Source organism: Gasterosteus aculeatus, chromosome 12 (genome assembly GCF_964276395.1).
Source record: "Gasterosteus aculeatus chromosome 12, fGasAcu3.hap1.1, whole genome shotgun sequence".
Lineage (NCBI taxonomy): Eukaryota > Metazoa > Chordata > Actinopteri > Perciformes > Gasterosteidae > Gasterosteus > Gasterosteus aculeatus.
The window spans coordinates 7,676,488-7,696,758 of NC_135700.1; the positions used below are offsets into that span (position 1 = coordinate 7,676,488).

General features: G+C 43.8%; 1 protein-coding gene across 1 annotated transcript; it reads left to right on the plus strand.

Annotated features, from left to right (window-relative positions):
* Positions 1–458: 458 nt before the first annotated feature.
* On the plus strand, positions 459–19,281 carry mnx2b (motor neuron and pancreas homeobox 2b). The gene is made up of 4 exons (XM_040168873.2): positions 459–709; positions 15,741–16,160; positions 17,226–17,386; positions 18,275–19,281. Exons 1-4 carry the CDS (start codon positions 676–678, stop codon positions 18,665–18,667), a joined length of 1,008 nt encoding a protein of 335 aa, XP_040024807.2. The 5' UTR covers positions 459–675; the 3' UTR covers positions 18,668–19,281.
* The last annotated feature ends 990 nt before the right edge of the window (positions 19,282–20,271 follow it).

Sequence of the window (20,271 nt, forward strand, 5' to 3'; positions counted from 1 at the left end):
GATCAATAAGTCTCCATATTCTTTTAGTGCCAGCTGAACACTGGTCTAATGTTTTAGGTTTAGGGGTCTCAAACTCATATCCGGTTCTGGGCCGATGCGGCCCAATCCGACCAAATGGGGTCCAGACCATTACGGTTCATTATTTTCTACTCGCTGACATCCCAAATTTGAGTTTCAGACACAGGCCGTACAGAAAAGCGTCCAAAGTGGTCGTTACGGCAACCGTTGGTTTGTAGGCTGCTGTTTTCGAGCCTTGGGTTTTGGCCGTCGTCAACTTGGCTCATTGCAACCATTGGGTCTGTAGAGATAGAAACCAGTCAATAAGCCTTAGGTGTCCACAGGATTTTATTGAAATGTGTATTCTCACACACCGGCTAATATGATTTTTTGTGATTTGTTTCTGAATAACTGGCGTAACTGTTAATAGAGAACATAATGTTTTTGTCTTTGTTATGCAGTTTTGCAGTGAATGAGAGATACCCCCACACTGTCAGACCAATCATCTCCCATGGCAGACGAGCACAACCTTCATCCGACAGCACTCTGAGCCTTGGAGGCCCTTCCCTGCATCTCCCTGTGTGCTGGTGTGTGCTTGTGCACACATCCCTGGAAACAAATATGAAAATGCTCATGTAGCGGGATTTATAGCCCCTACGTCTCCCCCAGATCAGTCAGATGTCACACCCCACTGTCCCAATCACTTTCAAAGGTAATTCCCACCTTACCAGACACACACACACACAAATTACATTAGTATACATGGTCATAAAGTATGCATAACCTACCACATATTTACATTGCATATGCCCTTTTATACACAAACATCCTAAGGATTCATTACACTTGAATTAATGTTATCCCAGCTGATTTCTTCCTCCCACCTACAAATCCCAGACTCCCATGGGACCGGGTCTAGGACGGAGCTGGGTTTATGGGGTCAACGTGTGCTCACACACACACACACACACACACACACACACTCTGTCTCGCACTTTTTATATTCACTATCAGCTGCCTGTGAGGAGCTGAAATGATGTCATACAACGCAGGAGCAAGGTCACCCCAATGTTCGCTTATATTGCAGCAACAATTCCATGTGCTTTTGTTCACATTGGAGCTGGGGGGGACGCACCTGGATCAGATGTACGTTTAATTTTTAGCCCGCCCCCCAGTCCTCAAACGCAAACACACTTACGCTCTCACACCATAAACCATCTGCAGCCTTTTATTGATTTGGCAATGAATCAATTAGTGAATTATTTAATTAGCAAAGCATTATGGGTCAGTGCAGAGCTGGGACCAACCTGCCGTGTTCCCAGGTCTCTTTAAATCATTTTACACGTATGTTTTGTAGCCAATACATAGTGTGAGCAAGCAGTCTTATTGCCGCAAGAATGCCACAAAGTTTTCTTAACGCAGGGCCATCGGACGTGGTTCCTGTGAGACCTTGCAAAGTCGCCCAGTAAAGTTTCGGTTGTTACTTCGCAGACAAAGGCTCCTGTTTCTTCAAAGCTTTTTATGTGCAGACCCAGAACTTTCGCTGTCACTCAAGTCCAAATTAGCCCCCGGCTGCTGCTGGGAGAGAGAGAAATATGGACGTTACGTCTGCCCCGTTGAGTGGATGAGTTATGGCTGTTGTTCTTGATTGACGCGTTCTTTCCGTCCACGGGCTCTTTGTGCTCATTAATTCCTGGGAGTGTTTGGGTTAAAATGCATAATGAGTTCATTAAGGTGGATTGGCGTAATCAGGAAAGGTATCGCCTTAATTACTGGCTCAGGGCCAGACCCGTCCGCTCCCTGTGAGATCGGCAGCCCGTCCCGTCCGCAGAGCTCACTAATTTAATTAAGTGTACAAAATGCTACACCCTAACGTCGCCCTTGGGGGCAATTACGGCACTAGAGATTGAAAGATCTCCACTGGGGGTGTTTTACTTACTGGCAGGAGATTGCCTGTGTCAGTTAGCTGATTGCATTGATTATATTGATTTGTAACAGCTTTTCGGGTAATTTCATCTACAAAGGTGAGAGCAACACATTGGTCCAGGGACTTTTTTATTTATTCTTTCTTTATTTAGACCCCGGACTCTTTTGCCAAGTGATTAAATGAAATGGAGCTCCACAATAAGTCAGTTAAAGTGGGTGTTGAAGAGGGGGGGGTTGATCGATAGTTTTTATTTGTCGCAGGAGGTCGGTTGGATATTGTGAATTCTTCTAAAGACACAACAACTCTTTCACCTACAGGGGAAGTGCTGAGGCAGAAAAAGTCATCTCAAGCAAAAGTCGGCCAGAGAGGACAGTTTGTAGTTTAAGTAAATCCCACAAACAGATTTTGTTGTGATTTCTTCACCCAATTCTCAATATTCACTCCTCGATAGAGATGCTTTAGAGTAAAATGTGTTTTTTCAATAGATACATTCTTTACCATCTGACAAAAGTCTTATTATCTAATTGTTGAAATGATGAAGAAAAAATGTTTGAATTTGATCAAAGAAGGATAGGAATCAAGCTATTACCTCATTCCATACTCAGCTTCATTCACACCCACAACAGAAGCACACTAACATGCATGATTATTAAACCACTTGTGTTTTTACTTTTTACCTTTTGATTAGAATGATTAGAACTTTTTTTTATTGTAAAATGCATTACGGGGTTGTGAAGATGTTTCCTCGCAGTGGGTTCAGAGCTGAGGTCTCGGCCCCTGAAATGACCGTTCTGTCAGTGCAGGAGAGAAACGGGGCCCAAGCGATTGGTCGTAATTACAGACACATGACCTGTGCGAAGCATCGCAGAGGCAAAACGAGGCTAATAGTTCCACGAGCAGTTCGTCAGCGCTGATTAAGAGGATGGGATGACAAGATAATCCAGAGGTGGCACGCTCATTAATGGTGGCCAAGGAGCAAATTAGCTGATTAAACGCCTTCCCGCCCAACGGCAAGACGGCAGAAGGGGAGGGGCTTCATGAGTGATGGATGAGGAGGCGCGGAGGAAGTGTTTACGTTGCTTGCCAGAAGAGTTGTCACTGAATGAGTGAAGTGTCTTCATCAATTTGGAGCCATTACCATGTCAAAGGGAGAGGATGGTGCTCGACGAAGGGGTACAGATTGGGGGAGGAGAGGAGCAGAAAACCCATCTGCATACTACACGCTTATTCACACACAAACACACACACACTCCTCCAGCCCCTCCCTCCAGGCAGTCCGGTTTACCGTAAGGCCGTTTAATCTTCCTGAAATAGGGCAGTGACAGCTGTGTCATGCTGATGAGAAGCGGCTGAGGAGAGTGGCAGCCTGTCACATCTCATCCATCTCAGCAGCTGGTCCTCTTCCTCCTCCTCTTCCTCCTCCTCCACCTCTTCTTCTTCTTCTTTCTCTCCTTGTGTCTCTCCGTTCTTTCTTCTGAGATGTCAAATGTTCTCCTCAAACAAACGCAGCAGTCCGAGTCTGTTGAGCGGATGTGAGGGAGGGGCATTGATTGACGTTGCGAAAGGACAAAAGTAATAATGGGGAGCTGTTTTTTATTTCACCTGCATTGATTGTTATGGGTCTCTTTATCATCTGACCCGGCTCAATTATGCCAATTGGATAGCGCAGTGACACTGTGAGGTTGTGGGGACAGTTAAATGAAACGCGGAGAGCGAGAAGGAGATTGAACCGCGTGTGTGTGTGTGTGTGTGTGTGTGTGTGTGTGTGTGTGTGTGTGTGTGTGTGTGTGTGTGTGTGTGTGTGTGTGTGTGTGTGTGTGTGTGTGTGTGTGTGAGAAAGGTGGAGTCAAGATGGTGCAGATGAGTGAAGAAATGGCTTGTTTGCGGAATATGCGTCACTTAGGATGTATTACTCTGCAGAGAGAAGGACAACAATTTAAATGTTAGTGATGTCATTTCAACCTGTCAGTCATGTCCCGGTGCAGTAAATGTGGAGCCATTACATAAATGAGATGTTGACATGACCCTTTATATGCATGCATGTAAACACACACACACACAGACACACACTGGTATCTCTTTGCTTTATGTGAATATAGGATTTACATATAAACACAATACATATACACAAATCTGGCTAATCTACCTGAACTCATCGTGTTTGCTTTCAGAAGAAACCCAACCGCGTTGATTTTAAAGTCTGGAACGTCCAACAGCAACAGAATGAATTTCATTTGTCTGTCTGTTTGTTACTCTTTTGCAAATTAATATAAAAAGCAAGAAAAACGTTTCTTAATATTTTCCTGCGCCGCTTTTGCTTTGTGTATTCACATTTGTGGCAAACATATGTGTTTAAAACAGAGTTGGATGTAAGTGGCGAGCAGCCATTCATACACCAGCATCTGGCGTCAGTACAGGTGTTTCTATCACTGAAACCTGCTGCTGGAACCATTGCAATGTGCTCGAAGTAAACACACCAATAATATCTACCATTTTTATGATAGATGTGACTGATGGCGTCTACACTTGACATTTATCCCTTTGTACTTGGTGTTAAAAAAATCGTAATACACTGATATCTCGAATATCAAAATGCACCCAGAAAACTAACACCCCAGTTAAGAACTACAAAAATAAAAAAGTTAAACTGTATTTATTCTTCTGGCTTGCGCAGATATCTGCCCACACACAAGCACGGGTAGCTGTGCGTACATGCGAGCATGCCGGTTCATGTGTAACCTTCACAAACAGTGGACTACGCCTCGGCCCGTCCGCTGTATTAATGATGCCAGCTGCTTTGATGCTGTCAGCCAGACGGATTACCCTGCTCTTAACCCGCTTTTGAACTCGACGTGCCACACAAAAAGACAGCTGTGCGCCTTCGCACCAGTGCAAATACTTATTCACAGTAATGCTACTTTATTCAGCGTCATTACTCCACAAGGGACAGAAGGACACATTTATTTTGAGTCAGCATTTAGATCATATGCCGCTCGCACTGAAAACAGGCCGGATTAGAAGGTCAACAGCGCAGCGAAGGCGTACACAGTTGAGAGGGGAAAAGCATCATCATCCTTTTTCGATTAGCTCAACGGACCTGGGAAAGCAAATACAGTTATAGTAACAGAACAGATCAATATGAGGAACGTTTTGCACAAACACAAAAGGTCCTGTTTTGCACCGAATGTACATGGAACCAATGGCTACTTTTTTACCACAACTTCTAATAGCGGAAGACTTTGATCAACTTCCTTGCTGTTTTTTTTGGTGAATTTTGTCTTTAAACCCTAATTTCCTTACTGCCTTTCACCTTTTCATTGTAAGAGGCAGTAAAGATGGAGGTGGGACCTCCCGTCAGTTTAGAGTACGGTTTCCATTCGTCACTTTGCCGTGTACGGAGCCAAGGTGGGAGATGCAGGCAGTAGGAAAGGGGGATGCTGGGTGCAGATGCATGTAGTGGTAAAAGGTCACAGTCTCTCTTGCCGTAGGAGGGGAGGCGGTTTGTGAAGGTGTGGCTGGGTAGGTGGAGGGGGCGATTTAATTAGAGCGAGTGCCTGCATCCCCCATGGTCTCCTGCTCCGTATTACCGCTTGCTGCCAAGGGTTAACCGGCCTGATAAATGGGATCATCACACTTGTACACACACACACACACACACACACACACACACCTACCTGTGCTGTAGTGGGAATAACTATGGCCTGTTTGATACTAGATAATTGGATACAGATATTCAAATAGTATGTTGCCTGTAACTAGTCTCATTAGAGGAAATGTCACTTTCTTGTTTCTTGTTCTTCCGAGTTTGTACCCCTATGGTTGAAATGCATTTATTGTAAGTCGCTTTGGATAAAAGTGTCAGCTAAATGATGTAATGTGATGGAACTGTGCCACTCATCAGAAGCACCGGCCTGGTGCATCTGACGAGTGACAGGACCAACGGGAGTTGCTGGCTCAGTTGTTTTCTCTGCTCTCTGCCTGAAACAGATCAACCATTATTTAATAGGAATTTGACGCAGTCATTCATGGTTCCCAGAAGGTTAATCATACTGGCTTTGGGGATTGCTGACTTTCAAACTAGCGTCATCGTCAGGTCATAATTATTTGATTTGTTATGGCTAATATTGTGGTTTATGACCAAATTACCTACGAAACTAGCCTCAGCTGTGCTTTTGAGTTTAGCAAGTAATTTATATTTATATACGCTTTTTAAATAAACAAACTCCAAAGTGATTCACAGCTAACAGAAATGAATAATGGTACACAGCATAAAAACAGATCTAATCTATAAAATAGTAATAGTGGGTGATACCTGGTAGGAAAAATAAAGCAGAAAAAAGACAGAGAAATCAAACCGAAAGGAAAAGAAACGCAAATGAAGTATTAGTTACCAGGCAGGAAAAAATGAAATTCAATTTGCTATTGATTTTCCTTATTTGAGTTGCAAAGAGCAATACTGAACCAATTTCCTAATGTGAAAATTCACATTTTACTTCTAGCAGATGGTTTTATATTCGCGGCTAAATGACCTAAATGACCATCCGGGGGCAGTTTCATGTGCAAAGCCAGTGCGTGAGTCTGTGCAGCAAGATGGCGGTGACTTCCAATACCTCTTTGAGGCGTCTGCGGTTTACAGTGTAAAGACCACGCGAGGATCAGGGGGACACGATGTCAAGCAGAAGTAAATTTACTCATGGACACAGGCGAGGTATCAGCTTGAGTTATGCTTGACATGAGGCAGCATAATAAAGGCTTTGGCACCCTAAAGCTTCTCACAAAATAAGCTTAAAAACTCACATTCTTCACAATCTTCAAAAGAAGAAGCTGTCAATTCTGCAGGCTACGCCTGACCTGCAGCACTGTAGTGAATGTTTATATTCACACAGACAAAAGAATCGAATATAAGTCAAATCTGTGTGTGGAGATATTTAGACACTTCTGACAGTTCTTTACATTGGATGGCGTGTCTACCGTCTATGTCTTTGGCCCTGTTAACATCAGTGTGACCAAAAGAAGAAATGGTCACCTATTTCTACAACTATGGACCAGGTGTCTTCCAGTCGGGTGACGTTCATAAGATCATTTCCTGTGAGGCGTAACACCGGTAAACTTCATAAATCTTCTGTGTTAATCAAAGCGATGGCCGCGTCCATTATTAATCCAGTGTGGTTGGCCTGATGACAGAACACAATGCACCTAATGGAACTATTTATTTGCATAATGCTGCATTGTCAAAGCCAGCGGACGGCCTCAGGCAGAGCGGCAAAGGACAGTGAAGGAGCCAATGCAAGAAATGGACAATAAAGGAACCATCAGTATGTAGGTCAGCTGGTGACAAACACTTAAAGTCCCCTGTAGTGTAACAGATGTTATGTATTTAAGGTGAAACATCTGTTGTCCATAGGTTTACTTTACAAATAATACGAATACTTCTCAGGTTCTCAGGTTGAAAAGTTCAAGTGCATCACCGATGGGTGCGGTCACAATGCTGCTTTGCTGAATCTATACGTAACCACGCCCACGCCCACGGTGACCCTTGACCCTTGCAATCTACGTTGCATGCATCTTTAGCTTGCGTTAAGGCGGCCTTCAACTCAAAAACTTCTCCACATTTAACAGCAAAGTTAAATCAAGAGAAAACCTCCATCACCCGTCACAGCCTCCTCCTCCTCCTCCTTTGTTACTTTGGACTTTGTTACTCTATAAAAAGATCACTTGACCTCCACCTTCTGATGGAGCATAATCCCTTATCTTTGTCCCCTGTGCCATTGGGACGGATTCCGTGGGAAATGAGACGGTCGTGCAGGTTTACCAGAAACTCTTTTCACCCACAGACTCGACTTCGCTGCGATTGTGGAAACCCCACCGCTTATGACAACGGGCACCACCTAAATCAACAGCGGTCGCCGCCTCACACCCATTGACATCATGTGCTTCGCTCGTGGGATCAGTACCACTGGAGCCGGGTCGCAGCTTACTGCACTCTCCCCCGGCGACGTCGCTGTGAGAGGCAGGACGTGGGTGCTGTAGTCATTGACGGAGGTTTGGTGTCGGGCCGGCACAGTGTGAGACTGAGATGTCACCTGGTGACCGCTTCATCATCTTGGCCTCAAAACCTATGACGGGACGACCCATTATGGTGTTTCTAATTCCTCGCTTGGCTTTCTTTGAGCCGATCTCAGCCTGGCACTTCTGGAAACGCTTCCTGTTTAAACCGAAATGTCACAAACAGCGATAATCTCATAAGGATACGAACAAAGCCAAATCAGCTATGTAAAGAGGGCAGGTGTAGCACTTTGTGCCCCGGAATCATTTTGGGTCATGTGGAAAAGAGGATGTCAACTCAAGTGATCTACAACGAAAACAACAAAATACAGTTAAATCAAACACAATGTCAAAGACACAAGTTGGATATAATAAAATGGTATAACAGTGAAAGTTGAAGCAAAGAATATAGAAATTCAAGCATATTCTCCTCTCTTGAGGAAATTTGTTTGTTTGAGATCATGAATGACTTATTAAGAAGTGTGTAAAGGTCAGAACGATTGTAACCTGGGTGATAGTGTATATGGTCGAAAATAAAATATATTTTTATGACCCCTTTTAATAAAATGTTAATAAAATAGTGCACCCAAACTTTAGACAAAATTAAGTTAACCTTAGTATTCGTCCAAGACACTCCTGAAGACGTTTGTTGAAGTGCCGCACACATTTGGACACACAAAAGTTATATTTTTTGTTATATAGAAATAAAACTGACCTTAGACGGGCCCCTGGCGGTCAACAGCAGATCTGCTCAGCCGTATCGTGAGCAGAAACAGATTGTTTGGTCTGTTGTGTGGTAATCTAATTCATCTTCTCAGATTCCGGTGTGAGTAGTAATTTAAGTAATGTGAGAAAAAGGGAAGTACAAACTGTTCCACTATCAAAGGGATACCTGGAATAGAATCCTGCAGTAGTTTGAAAGACCTTCTTAATGCCACTATGGACCGCTGATGGTAAAACATCTGAGTGCTTCTCAGAACCAAAGCCCCGAATCTGTGCTCAGAGTTTCCTTTAAATATTGACAATGTTTGGTGTCAGGTCACAGAACCGCACACACACACACACACACACACACACACACACAGCTTTCTACTTAAATTAATCATTCACAATAAGTGTGAATCTGAGATGTTCGAATGAAAAACTTTGTGGAAGTGCCTTAAACTTCTCCTCTTATAAGAAAGAATATGTGTGATATTACAGAACTAAAAAAATGACTCTACTTATCACTTTATTCATTACCTCAGTAGTTTATGGTCTCAGTTGGTTTTGAATCTTCTTCAGATTTGACACTAGCATGTTCATTTAAATCAATTAGGAGTAAAATAAAAAGAAAATGAAGTCATGTTTCAGGTTTGGGCCACCTTGTGATTGACATGTCGCTGCCAGAGGCGTGCACGTCCATTCATTGGCTGCAGGAAACTAATACTGCAAGGACAAAAATCCCAAATGCTTAATATGTTAATTTGAAATGAACATATTAATATCAACTGTTACAATTACAAACCGTTTGACAACTTCAAAGCATATTTTCTTTCCACCCCAGATGGAGAATTTGTCCTTTAGTTGTTTGTGACAGGATGTCTAAAAAGGATTTAGGCTGTCGTAAAGATTGAGCACATGTAGTTTATTGGGAGGAGGGGCAGCTTATTCAAACCAATTAGCGCGCTGACAGAGAGGGATGAGGTGCGTGACCTCGCTGCCCTTGTAGCCACGAACGGAACAAACACAATAAACAAGTGGTGAAGAAAAGACGAGGGAATGAGGCGGAGACGATTGCATTCAAACTTTCATCGTCACCTAAAGGTCAGCGGTGCCGTATAAGCTGTACTGTGAATCTCGGCTAAAATAAGAAAGTTGCTGCAGACGTGTGTCTTTTCAGGACTGGAAGTTATTGAAAGTCTAAAAAGGATGAACGATTTACACTGATCTAACTTTGTCACCTTTAAAATGTACCAAGATGAAGCCAAATGTAGAGATCTGTCTTTATGGACTCTGTGTGGACAAATAAGCTGGACTCACCGCACTTTGTCCCACTTGTAACATTGTTTTGATCAATTGAGGGCCATTAAAATACGCCACAGTGCTGTGATTTACTTCTGTCACCGTTTCACAGATTGACAGATTTTAGGAGCGCTCCATTAGTCTATTGACAACGTCAAGTGACTGATCAATTCATTTAATGTTTTCTTTTGATTATTGACTGCATTATGAATGGAAATGACCTGCTGGGAGGTGGCACTATTAGCACTACCACAAAGAGAGTCATTTTCTTAAATGCTTTCTAATCTGCATGGCCCTTCATACACTGCTCGAAGTTACAGAAAAATGTTTTTTCTAAATGATACTGTTGATCCATCATGTTAGCAGCTAGCAGCAGCTGCCAGTGCGGTTTCTTGTTTCTTTACTGCGGCAAAACTACAGCGAGAAAAAGAAAACAGGATTTACACGATAGAGACTGCGGAAAAACTAATTTCTGCAAAAATGTTTAAGTACAGCGTCACTCTCACTGTGCAACGGATTTCCATGCAGCCAGATTTGTAATGGATTTTGATATTTTGGTTATTTTCAGCATCTACGTTGGGATACACCCTCCGGGTCTGAAAAGTAAAGACAATGTGAAAGATATTTGTGTCTTAGTCAGAGTTCTCTTGTAAAGGGCCAACTAGACGCTTAAGAAAGAGCGGAAGACAAACCAATGGGAAACTGTGTGCACCTTTTACGCCGTCTTTGTGTTACAACGTCTTTGTATTTTGTCACAGATTGGAACAATTACTTTAACTTCTTTCTCCTCTCTTGATGTCTTCCTCCACTATCCGTTTCCGCTCAGCGACCTTTGGGTAGTGTCTACAGGTAAATTGGGCAATAAGAACATTACCTGAGTGCTAATGGCTGTGAACAATTTCCTCACAGCGGAAAGCTTCGCCCGCAAAGTAGCAATTAGATTATATTCACTCTTTATAGTTAAAACTGAGTATATCTGCAGAAGGGGGGAACTGAGAGGGAGCAAACATCCAACTGGCGGGAGATCTTCAAAGCATTTGATTGCTCTGAATATCCTCATAAGTGTCCAGATAATGCGTGTGGAGAGGAACGGTGAGATAGCAAGGTGAAAGTAATGATGCCTTGTTGTGTCAGATAAGGTGTGTTTATCTCATATCTCCCATGTCTATGCACAATGGGGCCCTTGTGTGGGTGATAGTAAAACACAGGGCTGTTAGAAGACAGGACCCATTAAATGGTCATAAATGTCACACTGCATTGCTTTCTGTTGAAAGGAAGCTTTTGTTTCAAGCGTGGAAAAGAATAAACAGGTAAGCCGGGAAAGAGATTGGAAAGTCAGTCAAGGTTGGAATTCCCCAATTTAGATGGGAAGCAGACTCTGAACCCTGGGCTGTGTCATTTTCTTCTTCATAAGGGTCCACTTTATTAAAGTGCCATTGATTGGCGAAGATCGTTTGTAGAGATGACATTATTAGATTAACACACCACAAGAGACGGCTTTCATTCCAACACAATGTACTTACTCGGATATCTCAGCACACAAATCGCTTTTCCTTTTTATTCATCTATTATCTAACTAATGCAGCTGTGTTTACAGACGTGCACAAGTGTCGGTACATTTGGTTGTCTCCTGGTAGCGAAGGATCTAATGTGTGCCAGCTCCTGCCTAAGGTTTGGCGATGCAGACTTGGACTAATACTAATTGGGCATTTGTAGGCTGCAGCCTTTAGAGAGATGCGCTAGAAGCATGTTTTCTTATGGCGTCACGGCTGCTGGGGCCGGCTTCACGCCTTTCTGCTGTCAGACATTATAACTCGTCACATCAAAATGCTGTTCAGTGTTAATTCACGGGGGCGACGCCGTCACATAACTCTCACTCAGAATTACAACTCCGAGGCGGATGTGAATATTTTTTCCTTTTCCACCAAACAAGTGGTTGAATTCTTCAGGGGAATGGTAAAATAGTTTTTGATCTATAAAACACACTTTTAAAAAAGGGAAATTTTACAAAATTTTACAAGAAAAATGCATGATTTTGGGCTCAGATGCAGGAGGCCAAAGCGACCATGCCGGACAGAAGAAGATTCACATCCAGAGGGCTGGATGTCATACGGCAAAGCTCAATATTGGTTAATAAATGATGGGGACAGTGTACAGGGGCAGAGAGGAGAAGTAAAACTCTAATAAATTACCCCTATCTCCGTGATGAGACAACATTCATTTTGGTCTCAAGGTCCGGCGGAAAGTGAGCTTATTTGTTCTACACCTTTGACCCTGTGGGAGGAGGTCTCTTCAGCAGGGGTACAGAACGCTGACTCACAACGCACAGGAAGCCTATTGTGCCGCCCCAACCATTTATCACAGCCCTTTACGCTGCGCTCCACACCCGGCGGGAACGCTGGTGTGAGCGGGACGCGTCCCTGAAGGCCTCGTGTGTCACAACAAACCTGGAGAGCACAGACAGGGATGTGCACATACGCAGCAAGTCGTGGTGCATCAACCTGTGTGACGATGTTTTCTTCGGGGTCCGTTGCGCTGCGTTGTTGTCAGTTGGGCCACGTTATTGTAGTAGAAGGAAAGGAACTTTCTTAGGTTTCACTTATCAACAGCAGGAAGGGTCTTATCAGTAGGTTAAATAAACCAGCGTGGATCAGTGACCCAGTGGGAGTCGATATTGTGCTGACTACACAGCATGATTAGTTTGAGGACGCGGCGGTGTGTCTCAGGGCCGTGGTAATGATTGAAAATGATGCCTGTAATGGCTGATAAGCTCTCAAATGTTTCAGTCAACTCCCGTTGGCCGCTGCGTTTACTGACACATAACTCGTCGGTAAGCTCTGGCTTTGTAGTTCGGCGTCAAAGGGCCGGCGGCCTCTTTGAATCGAGCGTCTTCTCACGGTGTGAACGTCCCGCCAATGCTCGTAGAGGTCGTGTGCATGTGAGGACATGTGGGAATGAAGGCAGTGAGGGTTTCGATTGTTCAGAGGTGACTTTTAAGTTAATCAAAACTTTTTTCTTTTCATTGCTGTTTGTTTTTGGCTGCTGAAGTGTCCGCAGCAACACTGTAAATCGTGCAGGACCCATCCTGCTGGGCTGGGGCTGACCCCTGACCCCTGAGAGGTTTTCCCTAATGGATGGATAGATTTATAGGTGTGAAGCAAAACTCAATGTTTCTAAAACCTAGTCGGTAAATTGAGATTTTACCCGATGACACTGCTCCTGATTCAGAATGATTATCTTTGGAATATCCGAATACTGCACAAATATCTTGTGAAGTTGAGTCATGTTTCTCAGTGGTGAATTTAAATGTTGAAGGGCTGTCAAGTTAGATTATGTTCATACACGGAGGACGGGTTTCATACCAGAATACTCATTGTGAAACTTGATGCCTCTGTACCACTAAGGAGGACTGTGGATTACCAACAAAGACTCAGACCGGACCCCCCAAAATCCGTGGGTCAACTGCAATCTGATTAATTGAAAACGTATGTAGGAATTTGCAGTACTGAATTGCATCATCAACCAAACCAGGCAGTATAGTCCCATTATGTAATTGTTCGGCAGTGTCTCGAGGAGGGGCCCTGTTCAAAAGTCCTATCACGTTTAGACAAATAACTTTGGAAAAGCACAAATGCATCAGTGCCATCTGATCCCGAGAGCCAACATGAGCAAAGTGCTGCTCAGCTGAGCGCCGTTTCAGGGCAACGATTCAATTTAATTTGTGCGCCTCTGTCAACAGGCCCGGGTGACGGATTTACCCGCGGCCTGGCTATTTAAATCACTTTCAAATCATAAAAGCAAGGGAACGATTCTTTGGAGGTGGACGAGGTTGAGAGGAACAGGCGGAAAGCAGCACTGATTTCCCTGGAGCAAATTACCTCTATATCAGCGCCGCAGGCGGTAATCTGCCAGATAGGGAACAGCGGGAGACCCACTGAGAGAGAGAGAGAGAGGGAGAGAGAGAGTTGGGCAGACCCGCAACACCGCTCCAATCTTCTGGAGGTCAACCCTTGTGTGTGCCAGCCAATTACCTATCATGAGTTGGGGTCTTGCCGAGATGTGGGTTGGCGTTTTATTCATTTCTGCAGAATGGATCAAAATATGCCCGAGATCATATAGAGGCCTTTTGGGTGGAGTCTGCGGTTGCAACGTAGCTGTAACATCTCGTTACTTGTCATTGAAGGGATTTTAAGTGAGAGAGCGATGAAGTCATGCTCTGCTGTATAGAGGCAGTTTAATTTAGACAGCTGCAAACGACGATCATTTAAATATGTGCTTTATTAATCACGTGGTCCCTGTAAACTCACTCTTTTTTGTTTGAGTCCAAAATCCACAGATATTGTGTTTTCCATCACAGAAGACAAACAAACGCACTAACAATCCCTAAATCATGGTTTGGGATGAACTAATCAGATTTAGGAGGGCAACGGTCGTGTCCATTCTCAGGAACGTCTTGGCACAAACGTCCACTTGGTTGAAGTGATTAGTTGATTAAAAAATATGGACAATTGCAGCGATAATTTTGTGGATTTTTTTTTTTGGGGGGGGGGGTGGGGGGGTTGACACAGTCAGCACTAAAGATTATTTAGAAGCTTAATTTAGGCCCTGAGATCTCTGACCAAATCCTTGCATTCTCATCAAAGTTCACTATCTTGAGAGCTTACAGACCTGCAACCATATAGTGATAAGAAGAGTCAGACTACTCTTGCTGCTTTTTTAAAAGAGCATTAGTTCACCTAACAGAAGGCCAATTAACTTCTTTTCTGCCAAGTCATAACCCTTTTATATGGTTTGTCTGCAATTCCTGGTTGTAAACTTTAATTGCATGGGCCTGTGTGAGGATGCAGCCATGAATTAACACTTATTTCTCTTGTTGTCCATTGTCTCATTGTCTTGCTCTCGGATGTTATCCACCAACCGCCACGTCAAATACCGTCTAACATATTTCGCCAATAAACGTTCCTGATTAATATTAATGATTAATTCATTATTGGACAGGCCACAATTTTATTTTTATTTTTTAACTCCACCCAATCAGAAATCTCAAGGCTGCTGATAAACATGTTTGTTTCTAAATTGTGTGGAGAGGGTGTCGCAGCACTAACAATTAGTTTGGACAGTCAAAGCTGTGGATTATTCATTCACGGAAAGGTAGCTGCAAACTATGGCGAGTACCGCTGGCAGTGAGATAGATACTGGAAACACAACCGCCCAATCCTCTAATGTACCTCGGCGCGTTGATGCAGTTGAAGGTGTTTGAGGCGGGACAAGGGTTGGACATTACCTCACTCTGAATGCTTTCTGGGGAGAGAAACGAGCGGGTAATTAGCTGATTAGAGGCCCGTCAGAGCAGCTCCACCTCCAGCCAATCCCAGCTCACTGGCCCCAGCCACAGGAGGTCGGCTGATGGAGTGAGACACGTGCCTCTCTGGGAAGCTGGTGGTAAACACCAGGACGGGCGGGCAGTGCATGTCGCGGAGGGACACGTGCAGGTACACCTCGAGGAAATAGATGGAGGGCTGCGCATGCAAACGTCAGTCGTTTGGTCCGCAAACTAATTGAGCGTGCGTTAATGTTCTCTTTGGAGTTGTTGAATAGCTTGTTTAGTCTCGTCCAGCCTGAGCGTTCGTGAGAAGAGAAGGAGAACGCATGAGTCTGTGAGCGGAAGAGGCTCCGCTGCCCGCGCGCTGACGCACGGCACAGGTGCGCACCGCCGAACTCCACGCGTTTGATCCCTTCTTTTTTTTTCTTTTTTTTTTGACTGAAGCCGTCATGGAAAAATCCAAAAACTTCAGAATTGACGCCCTGCTCGCCGATGAGACCAACCGCGTGAGCCGAGACACCTCCCCCGGTCTGAGCAGCGACAGCCCCGCGGGCAGCCCGGTCTCCTGCCGCCGGGCGGACACCCCGTCTCCGCGGGCCGCACAGCTCCAAGGATTAATCCACAAACCCGGGGTCCTAAATCTCCCACATCCGGGACTTGCTTCGATTCCCGCCATGTACCACGCGCCCATGTACCCGTTCTCCGCGTTGGGGGGGCAGCACCCCGCGTACGCGTACACCGGCTTCACGCAGCTCACGCAGTCCTACCCGGAGCACCTGAAGGCGGCTGCCATGGCGGGATCTCTGCCCCTGGAGCACTGGTTCCGCGCCGGGATCATGATGCCGCGACTGCCGGATTACACCAGTAAGTATAGAACACTGCTACAGGTCTGTGCTGACTATATGAAATGCACTTTTAGACTTCATCAAATTAGATTATTATAGCCCCGGAATATTCGGATTTTAAAACTCTTAGTCCAAAAATAACTTCAGAAATGTCTTTTTATTTAAATTCTCCACGACATCTGTATCACTCCGTTATCAGGTTGTACAGCTGTTAATCGGATGGTTTGACCTGTTGTAAAGTCATACAGTCCAATGAAACCGAGTGGATTTTTGACTAAACTATTTATGCTCTTTAGATAATTCATATCAATAGTAGGCTGTTATTCATTTGTGTGATAATACAGTTCATTCATTGTTAACATTCGTATCGTTATTCGTTTTTGCTTGTTTAAGATGGTTGGATTTCCCTTTTGAGTGCACTCAATTTGGTATTGAAATGATATAACTTAAGTGTGCTAATGTTTTCTTCTGAGGACTAAAAATATATAGTTCTATACTGCTGTCTTGAATTAGACACAGAAAGAGGCCGTCAATGATTTTGCTTTCAACGGGAAACGCGCTCTGCAAATAACAGCCACGTCGTCCTCTTTTCACTGGCATGTGTCATATTTTAATTTCCGCCCATTTATTTCTCTATAAATTCCAGCAGAATGAAAATTGTCTTTGTGTGACGAAGAAACTATAAACAAACACATAACACGTCCTGCAGTTCATCAATAAAAAGCCCAAAGCCTTCATTGGATTTTCATTAAGTTAATGGCGCGCCTCTGTGTTTATGGCCTCTGTAGCCGCTTCTGCCGAGTCCCCCGTCAACAATAAACTGGAGTAAAGCTGTTATAGTTCATGATATAGTTAATGCATATGTGCCTGACTCCAAGCCACAGAACTATATCGAACTTCCTACGCCCTTGGTATTAAATAAATAACACTGCCAGCCGTTATCGGCCAAATGTTTAATATAATACTTTATTTCAGAGTGCATTTTAGATGAATTATCAAAATATAAATATTCAGATGTTGTGGGTTCGTCAATCTTAGATGTAAGGACCCACAGACACTGATAACGTTGCTCTTCCTCCTCCAGTGGGCCCCCAGTCTGGGCTGTTGGGGAAGTGCCGGAGGCCTCGCACCGCCTTCACCAGTCAGCAGCTGCTGGAGCTGGAGAACCAGTTCAAACTCAACAAATACCTCTCCAGACCCAAACGCTTCGAAGTGGCCACCTCGCTAATGCTGACTGAAACACAGGTACGGGACGGGATGCTGGTGCACTTCTATTCGGGTCCTTAAAAATAAGAGTTAGGCCAGAGCTCATCTTTCCAGGACAAAGTTCCCCGAACTTAAGACACAATGTTCTGCTTTTGCTTTCATCCAGTGAATAGAAGCAGTACACTTATTCAGGATAGCATGTTTCATGTTGTTTTATTTATGGTTGCAGGAAAGCTGAGTGATTGAGGAATCTCAACAATGTGCAGGGTTAACAGAATGATAACACAAAATCAGAGTTTAACAGATTCTTCGTTATGAAATGACAAATTATCCTGAAAATAATCATTAAAACAAACTGTGTCTATTTTGTCACTGTTGAATTAATACTGTACCTTCAATCTTGAAAAACTTATGAATTGTTCAATAAATTATTATGTACTAAATCACACATTATGTAATCATTTAACAAAGATGAGGATATTCAAAACACGCAAAGATGCAGATTGAACACATTGACCCGTCACTGGAATTTTATTTTTTTGTTTTGGGAATATTCTCATGTGTGAACTAAATTATTTCTCCAACAAATAAACCGAGACCTTAATGCATTAAGCTAAGATTTAAATTATATTGTATGTTTCTATTTTCAATTAAATTCGTTCCTGTTCCTTCGTTACTGTTGCATCGATGAATTATATGATCATAGTATTTAATCAACAACATTGACATATTTCAAGTGGTGAAGAAGGACAAAGATAAAGACTATTCTCCGTCTACATGTCATCTTATATTTATAAATGACCAATATTGTTAAACCATATTCTACGTTTTGCGGACTGCAACTTGCTCTAAAATCAAAAACAATATTTAGGATTTAAAATTCATGTATCGTGAACACATTTTCTTTGCTCTGTCGTCCCTCTACAGGTCAAGATCTGGTTCCAAAATCGCAGGATGAAGTGGAAACGCAGCCGGAAGGCAAAGGAGCAGGGCGGCGCATCGGCCCAGTCTCAGGCTAAGCAACTGCGCAACGGGGGCAAAACCGCCACGGACAAATCAAGCGACCGCCGACGCACCGAGGACCCGGACGGCAGGGGGGTAGAGCTCGACCTGGAGGATGGAGAAGAGGAGGACGAGGAGGACGAGGAGGAGGAGGAAGAGGAGGATGCCCACGGTTTCCCTGTTGCGATGCCGCGTGCCACGGACTTCCTGCAGCGCAGCACCGACGTTGGCTACAGTCCACACAGCCCTTTCTCCGATGAGGAGCTGGAGGGGGTGCAGGCAGGAGGAGGTGACAGGAAGATCGGGGCCGGACTCTGAAAACAGGGGGGGGAAAAAAAAAAACCTCCTGACAATTACAGACGCACTGGGACAAGTCTGCGTCTGTGGTCACATGCAGAAAATGCCACAAATATACTTTATGGACCAACTGTGAATAAAATACTGTACATTTCGTAGCATGCCGAGGGAGGAAAAAAAAGTTCTAATTTCCTCCCAAAATGTTGCCGTTTTCGTACCAATCACCGTGTGGTCCCCTTGTGTTCGCGCCCTCCACTGGCGGCCGCAGCTCAGTGAGCGCACATGGCCGCAGGACGCGCACAGTGTTTTCCTCCAGGACGCACAGGAGCCGATAGGCGCAGTTTTCCATCACGAAGAAGAAAACAATGATGTTGGGACCAGAGAAACAACACAAGCTCAAAAACATCTGCAGCTCCAGATGTCTCATGTATCACATTTACTTTGGTGCACTAATGTGTAAATATTGGTGGGATTATGTTGATGTTTTAGAATGTGTTCTCGTCACTTACGTGTAAATTAACTTAATTTATTTGAATGACTGCAAAGATGAATCACTCGTGTATTTGTCTGAAATGTGTTTGTGGTGTACCTGTGAAATACGAAAAATAGAGCGAAATAAAAAAAGAACTGAAAAATGTCCGCGTTCTTGATCCATTTTCATATTGATAATGCCAACATGTATGTTCAGCAGGTATGTTCAACATGTTCACCACGTTGTCATCTTGCAAACATGAAGCACAACCAACAAAGTGCAGTTTTGGCTGATTGGAATCTTACGTTTTTGCAGGTATTTGGTGATGAACATTTTTGTTGGATGGATTTTAATGAAAAGTCAGAGGACCACAAAAGTCCTTGGGATTCATCCTCTGGGGACCATGAATTACCAAACAACATTTCATGGCATCATGGGCATGTTGGGCTAATTCAATCTAGACTAAAGTCAGCACTTTACTGCACTTTACAGACAGACAGACATAAAAAGTCATATTAAGACAAACTGACCTGATGAAATGAAAGAAATGCCCAAAACAGACAGAAAACTTTTCGTGTCTCCCTCAACTTCTTTTTCATTCACAGCCGGCGCGCTGCCTCTGCCAATAAGCAACTCATACTTAAATTTTATTAGAAAAGCTCTCAGATATTAATTACTCGGTGGGGTTTACTGATAGCCAAATAATTAAGTTAATGAAGAGGAGGTAAAGCCATCAAAGCCCTGATGGTGATGTCACACAGGCCAACTTTAATTTCTGAGTGCAACAGCATGACGAGTGTAGCTGCAGCGGGGCCTTTTAATGGCCACTCATGTAGGGGGTGTGATTAAAGAGCACATTGGAGGACAGGCAGTGTCATTTGGCCCCTTCTCACACCACATGTTTATATAGTGATTAAACGCATTCTTAGCTGGGTGGACACACACACACACACACACACACACACACACACACACACACACACACACACACACACTCACACTCCTTTGTAATGATCGGGAGTCCGTTTAAACCAACCCAGTCTCATTTAAACATGCACTGATGGGAGTTTCAGTGGAGACTGGAGCTTTCTGCTCAACAACAATAAGAAACTGTTAAGAGTCTTCATGTCATCAGACTTTATTAGATGTCTTA

Excerpts from the sequence above, each read along its gene's own strand:
- mnx2b (XM_040168873.2), top strand. The coding sequence starts at position 676 with ATGTCACACCCCACTGTCCCAATCACTTTCAAAG. Across the intron at positions 16,161-17,225 it reads GCGACTGCCGGATTACACCA|TGGGCCCCCAGTCTGGGCTG; the intron begins GTAAGTATAGAA and ends TTCCTCCTCCAG. Across the intron at positions 17,387-18,274 it reads TAATGCTGACTGAAACACAG|GTCAAGATCTGGTTCCAAAA; the intron begins GTACGGGACGGG and ends GTCCCTCTACAG.